The sequence below is a fragment of the Nicotiana tabacum genome, chromosome 8, assembly GCF_000715075.1.
Source record: "Nicotiana tabacum cultivar K326 chromosome 8, ASM71507v2, whole genome shotgun sequence".
Lineage (NCBI taxonomy): Eukaryota > Viridiplantae > Streptophyta > Magnoliopsida > Solanales > Solanaceae > Nicotiana > Nicotiana tabacum.
In genome coordinates, this window is record NC_134087.1 from 109,947,036 (window position 1) to 109,958,388 (window position 11,353).

Genomic DNA, 11,353 nt, shown 5'->3' on the forward strand with positions numbered 1-11,353 from the left:
TTTTAAAAGTTACCAAGGATCCATAACGTTGATGTTGAAATTTGAGTTGAAGGTTCTATTTCTCATTTGGAACAGAATGTAACATTGCACCTTTGTCTTTGAAATGAAATTGTTTATTTTATTTGATTTTGATAAAGCCTACCTAAAGTCTTTGTAAGACTTGGATTTTTATATCTAGACACATGTAAAGTATGAGTTAATGACTCATCTTATACAAAAGGAGGGGCTGCCACGTTCCCCATGGGTAATTGATTAAATTTTTGTCCGCTTATTAGTTAACTGGGTAATGTTCCGCTACCCGATAACTAATCAATTACCCGCATAATTTAAAAATTGCTCCAAATTACTTAAAATTTTATTTATTATTTTTTTAAATACCTCATATATACTTTATATATTATACTACCGTGATCATATGGTACCTTGCATGGTACTAGTTCATATTTATCGGGTATTATCGCTTGACCCGTATTTTATTTCAAATTGGCCACTTTCAACGAAACTTGTTTTCTTTAATCCGTATACTCTTTTATCCTTCATAAGACTTATTTATAGATTGTTATAAATAGAGTAAGTACGTTAACGTCAAGATGATCTCATCCCCGAGTATTACATCGGTTAACTGAAAACGAAATTTTAACGTACAATACTTCAGGGTGCAACATCGTTGTAATTTAATACTGTGAAACGTGACATCACCATAATGTAATACTGCGGGACGTGACATCTCACTTCTGGGCTCTCATTAATTTATTTATGGCGTATTTTCATGTACGAAAATATGGTGTGTAACATCATTCCCCCATTTGGAATATTCGTCCTCGAATGTTGACTGATGCGCTTATCGTTCTCATATCCCATAGGTCGTGCGAATACTTTAGTAATCCTCTTGCCATCTAGGCAACTGTTCTGTGAATAAGTCCAAAGTCTAGGGTATTCCCCCTTTTAGTCTTTTTGCTCATTTCATGACTTGTGGTCAAAATCTTCCTAATCTTGCAACTGTTGTTACCTCCTGTCATGCAACCTGTATGACCCTGGCTTTGTAAGTGCACTTATGCGATTCATCTTTCCTTTTTCCTTTTATCTTTTAGTCAATCTCTAGGCTTTACTTTGTATATACAAGGCTTAATAGGATGCCTCTCTGGGCCTCTATAGGTGTATTGAAGTCCTTTGCTCAATACTTTGTAGAACATCCGAATATGGCCATATCTCATTTCATAGATCTGGTTACCTATTCATATGACTTTACTGCATTTACATGGGTTATACTGTACCATAATTTTTGCTTCAATCTACCTTTACTGAGGTATGCTTACCAAGCTCCCAGTTACTTTTGTTGCCTATTCTTTAGGTATAAATCTCAGTCCTTCAATGCTCCTTCATTACCGTTCGTCTTAAGAATGGCAGCCTAATCTCATCTCATACTTTGTGACTTTTATCCATCCATTGTTGATTCGCCTCAATACTAATCTACAATATACCACTTATAGCTTTGAAACTTCTTACGTCATACCTTGCCACTAGGGCTTACGTTTCATCGAGAAATTTTTGAAGTGATTTCCATAATCATATTTCATAGTGTCTCAATGCGATTCACCTTATGGGGTATCTTGATTTTGTGCCGCCAGCGAAATATTTTTCTCCTTCTCTTCTTCTATTTTCTCTTCTTCTTTTTTTTCAAATCATTATTCAAACGAAGCCCCAAACGTCATCCTTTATCTGTCACAATTATCCCTTTATTTTATTACTAGGCCAGCATTTCATTCTCTCTAAATGCTATTATTCTTAGATTCCTTTGAGTTCATTCAGATTATACTGAACTTTGTATACTTTAGAGAAACCGTCTGTTCTACTTGTTTTCATAGACTTAATCCTGAGGACTTATCCATTCTCATTACCTTTTCACTTGCCTTTCCCCATCCTTACTCATGTTTCGTTAAAACTTTGTCGCTCTACTATACTTTAGCTTGGGACCTATACATATCTATTTATTCTATCTGTGGCCTTCCTTCAACTTGCATGTACCATAGATTTCCTTATGTTGTTCTGGAACATCAAGCAAGACATCACATCGTCTCTAATTCTTCTTTACTCTCTTAACTACACCTCTAGATACGTAGAAACCATAGGCTGGAAGATATGCCACTAACGATGCCGCTATCATTCCTGGATATTGAATCCCCATACTTATAACCTTCTATACGATGTATGGACTATTCACAACTTTCTGCATTTTAGTATTTCGTACGTTGTTCACTTTTACCTTACTTACTTAAAATCCCATATCATATCTTCTATCTCTTTTGTAACCTCCCTTCCACCTAGGTGTAATTCACGTCCATAACTTAAAGCTCTATTATAATACTCAAACCTCCGTTACATACACAATCCTGTGGGAACTTCGTACTGACTTCTTATGAGGCTGGTACTTCTTCTAATTGGCTTCCTTGTAAAGCCATTATTGATTATGGTTGTTGTTACAAGATTGTTGTTACATGACCATTTCCTCTTTAGGTCGTTGTGCTTAGGTTGAAGCCTTCTTTCTTATTTCCTCAGCTAGTCTCTCTTTCTAGTACTTAGGGAGAACCCTTGACCCTCGTAAAGCTGTGAGCTTATTAAAGACTTTTGATGTCCTTCCTTGCCTGAAATTATCCGTAGTTGCTTACCTCCGTGCCCTTGTGCTTGTAGGGTTGCTTCTAAACTAACATTTTGATTGCCTTCCCAGTGACACTTTCTTTATCCCCGTAATACATATACGGTACCTTTAACCACCCCGACTCCTCCTTGAATATATCTCAAGTATTATAAAGACATTACTACGAGGATGAATTCTTCATGTTAGGCTGATTTGTCCGTAACTTCTTGTTTAGCCATAACTGGGATCTTCCTGACCAATTACTAACTACTCATTGGCCCATTCTCATATCGATATTCCTCGTAATCTTTCTTGGGTTATTTTCTTTGTATTAACTTACATCTCACACTGGCTCCTTATTTATCAAAAATATCCTAGGCTGGAACCCTTACTTTCTTTTCTTGGTGTCGTGCTTACATAATGTTCTGGAATCATAGCATATCAGTAACATTTGAATAAGTACAATTTCATGTCTTTCTCATTCTTATCGCATTCTTCCTTTATCATTCTATAGTCACTAGAACCACTTAATTCCGACTTAATGTCACATCACTCCATATTTTCCCCTTTAGAAGTGTACTAAAAGCTGAAGCCACGAGGATCTACCTATAGATGTTTTACCTCTTCATCTTTGGTGTCTTTTCACATTATCGATGACCCTTACTCACCTTGCGGCAATCCTCTGTACCATGGATAACAAAATTCCTTACTCACGAGGGTGATACTTAGTGTAACTGTCACATACAATCCCTTAAGCTTAACTTTGCTCACATTGCTTGCTTTAGGGAAGCGTCTTCCTGAATAACCATTCTCTAAGTTTCTTATGAATCTTCCTCTGTGGTCCATTTTATTATCGTCGGAATGTAATATGAAGTTCTCATGATGCCGACCACCATCAAATCATTCAGTCCCTAATTCATGTTTAGTTTATCTTTTTCCACCAGTCCATGCTGACTTCTATTATTATGGGGTCTAACTTTTTCTTCTGAATCACGTTAGCGTCGCGAACTTATTTCTCAAAGTGAGGATATGACTTTATGGCCTATACTCTTTTGTTACCTCAAGGCCTTTCATTTTTCATCTTTTTCTTCACTTGACCATCAACTTTGGAATACTGTTATCTTTTTGGCCTACCGTTGTCATCCATGTATCACATCTTACTCTTAATGCTTCATTAGCTCTCTTCTTATTTCCTGCGAACATTTCTGTCTATTACTTTATTCTGAAAATTTCAACAAGAGATTCTTTTGCTTTTTGCTTCTCTTTGCACCATCCACTGGCTCTTTGGGTTGCTCAACATCCTCTCTCTACTAGGGATGAGAGCCACACTTAAGGTAATATTTATCCGATCCAGGTTTTCACTGCCTATCTTCTAAATGCTAGTATTCACATCTAATCGTAATATTCTAGGGTGCACCATCTGGGTGTCTCACAGGAAGATCTATTGGAACATTTGTAATACCCTTCGGAAATGCCAACAAATGAAAGTAATCCATTTACCAATTTGGGTTACTCTAACCCCATCCGGATCTTGATATCCCATCCTTCTCTTAACTATACATGTTAGCCTCCACAAGGCATAACTGAAATGGGTGTGATCAATTGTACATACCTCTGTTACTATTGAATATAACTCAAAAAGCTTATGTTCCTCTGCCTCAATTATAAACGTTGTTAACCTTCATTAACTGGGTACCTCGTACCCTTTTTCACCTTGTTCCTTTTACTTGCTGAAACTTGTACTTATCTTATTAATCTCTCATTGTCCTTCACCATAAAGATGGATAGGCATTCTTGCCTTAAGGCTTCTTATCAGGAAGCTTACACCTTTCAGTACACCCATGATCTGCTAAATACCTCATATTTACTTATCGTAGGCATCAAACAAAAATCCAACTCCTCTGACTCTGCTCTTCCACAACTATCTCTCTTTCCAACCTTCTTTTCGGATGTAGGCATCATCTTATTTCGAATAAAATAGAATTTCGGAACTTGGATTCTTATAAGTGAGCTCTACCACACGATCTAGAGTAAGAAGAAAGAGTGACAATCCTAAATGCCTTGTAGCCTCCTGCTTATAAGTGTGGTGCACGACACACCCATAAGCAAGACTCTACTAGACACAACTTGTAGACTCCCTAGGATAGAACTGCTCTAATACCACTTTTATCACGCCCCAAACTTGAGGGAGCGAGACCGGCTCCCAGTTCCTTACCTATCCTTGTGTACCAACTTGCAACTAAGGGACTTTGAATATAAGATGTCATACTTTTGGCCATGGGCCATATTGCAAGACGACAACGAATGCTGACTAAATATGAATATAAAGCTTGGCCAACAAGGCCGTCATATTTATTACAACTGACAAACCAACCAAATATACATACAAGGCCTGAAAGCCCAACATACTGCACTAACTGACAAGATATGTCTACAAGCCTCTACTAATGGATATACTGTGATCGGAACGGCTATCTAACCTACTCATGACATATATACGTATATATACAAGATATACATAAGGCTCTAGACCTGGAAACTCCGAAAGGCATGGAGCTTACCGATAAAGCTGAGCTCGGGCAACACTACTTGAAGAGGCTTACTCGTCTGTCTGTCTGACCTACACGCATGAAATGCAGCGCCCCCAGAAAAGGGATATCGGTATGAAATAATGTATTGAGTATGTAAGGCAATATACTGAAAGCTGAAACTGAACTGATAATATAATAACTGCAAGTAGCTGGAAGTCAAAGATAATCTGAAGATATGCTTACCTGCTGATACTGACACAATTCTCTCAATATAGTAAGTAAAATAGTTGTCCAGCCCTATAAGGCTCGGTATTACATATATATCTTCTCTGTCGTAGTAGGCTCGCTCATAAGCGTTCAGCCACATTAGGCTCGGTATATATATAACTGCTATGTCGTAGTAGGCTCGCTCATAAGCGCTCGACCATACTAGGCTCTGTATATCGACCAACTGGGCTCGCTCATAAGCGCTCGGCCACAGTAGGCACGGTATATATATATTACTGCTCTGTCGTAGTAGGCTCGCTCGTAAGCGCTCGGCCATACTAGGCTCTGTATCTCGACCAACTAGGCTCGTTCATAAGCGGTCGGCCACAGTAGGCTCGGTATATATATAACTGCTCTGCCGTAGTAGGCTCGCTCATAAGCACTCGGCCATACTAGGCTCTGTATCTCGAACAACTGGGCTCGCTCATAAGAGCTCGGCCACAGTAGGCTCCGTATATAACTTACCATCTGATCAGAAGTTGCCCAATATGGGTCTGCCCATCGATTATAGCTCGATGGTTTTAATATTGTACATATGTAAACTCTCTGCTCTCTTGCCCGAAAGAAAAAAATACTCAATTGAATATGAAGTCCCGATAAGGATAATATTATAACTTACAATACTAGGAAAATATACGCAATTTGCGAGACTAGCAAAATATACATAAATTCAGGGATATGAATTTTTCTTTATGCCTCGTTATCAAACTTGTGTAATGATAAGATCATGCCAAAAGAAAGAAGGGATAGACTTAACATACCTGTTCCTGGAATTATTTGAACGAATCTGCTTCTACGAAATTTACACTGGATTTACTTGCAATTGAAACAAACTTTGCTTGGTCTTGAAATTTTTGGACAAATTTCGATTTCCATTATGTTCTTAAACAATTTTTATTCTTAAAGACAAATTGTCTTTTAAAAGTTACCAAGGATACCTAACGTTGATTTTGAAATTTGAGTTGAAGTTTATGTTTCTCATTTGGAATAGAATGTAACATTGCACCTTTGTCTTTGAAATGAAATTGTTTATTTTATTTGATTTTGATAAAGCCTACCTAATGTCATTGTAAGACTTGGATTTTTAAATCTAGACACATGTAAAGTATGAGTTAATGACTCATCTTATACAAAAGGAGGGGTTGCCACGTTCCCCATGGGTAATTGATTAAATTTTTGTCCACTTATTAGTTAACTGGGTAATGTTCCGTTACCCGGTAACTAACCAATTACCCGCATAATTTAAAAATTGCTCTGAATTACTTAAAATTCTATTTATTATTTTTTTTAAATACCTCATATATACTTTATATATTATACTACCGTGATCATATGGTACCTTGCATGGTCCTAGTTCATAATTATCGGGTATTATCGCTTGACCCGTATTTTATTCCAAATTGGCCACTTTCAACGAAACTCATTTTCTTTAATATGTATACTCTTTTATCCTTCATAAGACTTATTTATCTCTTGTTATAAATAGCGTAAGTACGTTAACGTCAAGATGATCTCATCCCCGAGTATTACATCGGTTAACTGAAAACGAAATTTTAACGTACAATACTTCAGGGTGCAATATCGTTGTAACTTAATACTGTGAAACTTGACATCACCATAATGTAATACTGTGGGACGTGACATCTCACTTTTGGGCTCTCCTTAATTTATTTATGGCGTATTTTCATGTACGAAAATATGGGGTGTAACAACAACCTCAAGAACTTAAAGATCACCAAGTCTCTAATTGGAGAGACAGTCTACTCTTCAGGGTCAAAGGAATAATACAGGAACCAGATAGCTACCAGTTCTCGAGGAGACTGTACAAGTCAATTGCACCAGCTGTAAAGTTGCTTCCTGCACACGCTACAGTGCAAAAACAATGCAACAATCAACTTTATTGGGAATGCCTTTTACCTAGCTTGCTTACATCATTCAAGTGATGTCACAAATGAGATATTAATATCAAGCAAAGATAAAACAAATTACTTGCACATTCAAGAACTCATCAAGCTTTCTCTCATGTCTGTGTCAATCCTGAAAGTGATTCGCAAGGGCATCAAGAACGAAGAACAACATAACCAAGGACCAGTTCCATGTATTGAAGTTATTACATGCCCTTAGTTGTGTTGTACCTTTGTTAAAGCACTCTACTTGTAATTCCTACTTAGCTTAGTTAGAAGCATTGTGCAGGAAATCTTTGTAAATTATAAACCCTTGTATTTGTGTCTTGGCTAGAGTTATTCAAGTTGTAAAGTCTTTGTAATAGAGTTATTACAAAGTGTCTTGTAATAGAGCATTACAAATTAGTGAGGGATTAAGAGGTTAATTCCTAGGTTTAAAGTCTTTGTAATAGAGTTATTACAAAGTGGCTTGTAATAGAGTGTTACAAGTTAGTGAGGGATTAAGAGGTTAATTCCTAATTTACAATAGGTTGTAATATAAAGTTTCTCAGTAGTGAAGTTGAAATCCTACAAGGTTAGGTCGTGGTTTTTGATCCCTTGAGCTGGGAGTTTTCCACGTAAAACTCCATTGTGCCATTTACTTACTGCAGTGTGTGTGTTCTGTGGGAACTAATGGAGAACCTGGATCTCTATAGAGTTTGGTGGACCCTTTAATTCTATCAATTGGTGGTATCAGAGCAGGTTCTTTCTATCAGGTTAACACCTAGAAAGGATCTGCATGGCTGCTCCTCCAAACTTCGAAGAAGGTCAGTCTACTTACAGGCTACCAAGGTTCAACGGCCAGTATTATGGATGGTAGAAGAGTAGGATGCACGACTTCATCATGGCAGAAGATTCCGAGCTTTGGGATGTCATCTACGATGGACCTTTTTTCCCTACAAAAACCAGTGGTGACCCAGCGGTAACTGTTCCCAAAACAAGAAAGAAATTCAATGACACTGACCGAAAGGCCATAGAAAAGAATTTTCATGCAAAGAAAATTCTTGTTTGTGGCATTGGTCCTGATGAGTACAACAAGATTTCAGCATGCCAATCAGCTAAGGAGATCTGGGAAGCTCTCCAAAAATCTCATGAAGGGACAACGCAGGTAAAGCATTCTAAGATTAACATGCTAACCACATAGTATAAACTTTCCAGAATGAAGGACGACGAATCCATTCAGGATATGTACACTCGCTTAACATCTATCATCAATGAGCTTCACTTACTGGGAGAGATTATCCCCAGGAACAAACTAGTCAAGAAGATACTTAGTGTACTAACTGGTTCCTGGGAAAGCAAGGTAAATGCTATCATAGAAGCAAAAGATCTGTAGAAGATGACCATAGACGAACTTGTTGGCAATCTGAAGACTTCTGAAATGAAGAAAAAGAAGGACAATGAGAGAAGAGATACAAAAAGGGAGAATAACATGGTCCCCAAGAAGGACAGCAACGACTCAAGTGGTGAGGATGCTGATATGGCCTACCTGACAAAAAGGTTTCAAAAAATGGTTTGCAGAAATAGAGGCATTCCAAAAGGGGGCAGCTCCAGCAAGCCAAAGGGTTATGACCTATGTAATAAGTGTGGTAAGCCAGGACACTTCATCGAGGTTTTCCCTCTTCTCAAGCAAGATCAATACAAACACAACACTTATAAAGTAGCTAAGAGGAACCAGGTTCCTAACAAAAGATTCAAAAGAAAAGACGTCGCTGACAACGTTGTGAAACAAGCTCTTGCTGCATGGGGAGACTCTTCCAACGAATTCAGAGAAGATAATGGGCAAGGTGATAGCTCCATGATGGCAATAGAAGGTGAAGTAGCTGAGTATGACTCTATTTATGCCTTGATGGCGCAGTCTGATAATGATGGAGATGATGACGATGATGATGAGGTAAACCTTCTGGATGTTCAAAGAAATTTGAAATCCTATTCTCATAAGAAGCTTATATCTTTGGAAATATTTTAATTGATGCTTATCATAGTCTCATTAATGATAAAAATGCACTAACCATAGAACTAGGAGTAATAGAACACGAGAGAGATGATCTAGCAGTGGTTGCGGTTGATCTAAGAGAGACCATTGAGAGTTTAAAAATGGAAAAGATACCTTGACTAAGAGAATTGCAAACATAGAGCACGAGAGAGATGTCCTATTGGTGGTAGTTGTAGACCTAAGGGAAACAATTGAGAAACTAAGAAGGGAAAATAGGCTTGTGAACACTCAAAAGGGAAAGGAAGTTGCAAGTAAGGCACACCTTAATCTTGAAAATGAGTTAAGATTAGTGAAATCTAGTTTGTGTGTCGAGCTTAAGAAAAACAAACAATTTCAGGAAGAACTAGGAAGAGTGAAGAGTGATCTTGAAAAATCACTTAAGTAGACTTGGTCCTCTGATGCTATCACTGCCTTGTACAAAAACAATAGGGGAAACATGCATGGAATCGGGTTCCAAAGGGAAAAGACTCCCTACAACCTTCTTAGCAAGTACGGTACTATACCTGACAATTGGCTTTGCACTCATTGTGGCAATACTATGCACTTTAAAGAAAATTGTAATGCCAAAATTCAATCTCAACAAAAAAACAAAGTTTGTACTGAAAAAGTAACTGCTGCTAGGGAACCTGGTCCTTCACATAAAAAATGTATAATGCTTGCTGGACTAAAAGAGCCCTCATTCACCCCTTTCCTCATTACAAGGGACACAAACTTGTTTGGGTTCCTAAGTCTAACCCTTGATTTCCTTGTGCAGGGAACAGTGAAAGGGATCAGTCAACGGTGGTACATGGATAGCGGCTGCTCGAAGCACATGACTAGAAGTACAAATAATTTCCTTTCACTAAAGGCCCTGCAGGGAGGGAGTGTATCCTTTGAAAATGGCAAGAAGGGATACATTCTGGGAGTTCGAAGGATCGGGAAATCTCATTCCCACTCTATTTAAAATGTGTACTATGTGAAGGGGTTGAAGAATAGCTTGCTGAGTATTTCCTAAATATGTGACAAGGGGATCTTAGTTGTCTGAGTGTTGTTGATGATAATGCTGAGCTATGGCACAGAAGGCTGAGTCATGCAAGTTTTACGTTGCTGAACAAATTGGTCAAGAAGGACCTGGTTCGTGGTCTGCCCAAGTCAATCTTCAAGGATCACATGGTGTGTGATGCAGGTGTAAAAGGAAAGTAAGTCATATCCTCTTTCAAGCCCAAAAAGGAAGTTAGCATCTCAAGGCCACTTGATCTCCTCCATATAGATCTGTGTGGACCTATGAGGGTTCCAAGTAGAGGAGGAAAGAGGTACATATTTTTATCATTGTGGATGACTACTCCAAATTTACATGGACCTTGTTCCTCAGAACTAAAGATGAGACTCCAGCCGACATAGAGGAACCTGGTCCCTCAATCACAATATCTAAAGTAGAAAATAGAGTTATGGATGATGTACATGGAACTCCAGCTGCTGAGGTGAGGAATATGACACATGGATCAAATCTAGAAGAACCTGGATCCTCTCATAATAAGATTCAGGTGTCCTACTGGAAGCACAGGAGCTCACACCCTCTTCAAAACATAATCAAACCAGATTAAAGACAAGAAACTCACTTGCCTTCTCAGCCTTTCTCTCTTAAATAGAGCCCAATAATATCAAGGAAACATTGAAAGATGCAGACCGGATTACAGTTATGTAAGAAGAGCACCATCAATTTAAGAGGATTAGCGTGTGGAACCTGGTTCCACGACCCGCTGACAGAACTGTTATAGGAACTAGGTTGGTATTCAGAAACAAACTTGATGAGTTTGGAAGCACGCTTTTAAACTCGACAAGGCTTTGTATGGGTTAAAGCAGGCTCCCCATGCCTGGTATGAAAGGTTATCAAAATTCCTTCTAGAAAATGGCTTTACAAGAGAGAAAATTGACAACACTTTTTTTCTGAAGAAATGAGGAAGGAACCAGCTCATTGTGCAGATCTATATTGATGACATCA

The 11,353-nt window shown here is 38.2% G+C and overlaps 1 protein-coding gene across 1 annotated transcript; it reads left to right on the plus strand.

The window, feature by feature from the left end:
- The first annotated feature begins 8,220 nt into the window (after positions 1-8,220).
- LOC142163245 (uncharacterized) lies at positions 8,221-8,712 on the plus strand. Its single transcript, XM_075220512.1, has 2 exons — positions 8,221-8,484; positions 8,542-8,712. The coding sequence occupies exons 1-2, from the start codon at positions 8,221-8,223 to the stop codon at positions 8,710-8,712; spliced, it is 435 nt and encodes a 144-aa protein (XP_075076613.1).
- The last annotated feature ends 2,641 nt before the right edge of the window (positions 8,713-11,353 follow it).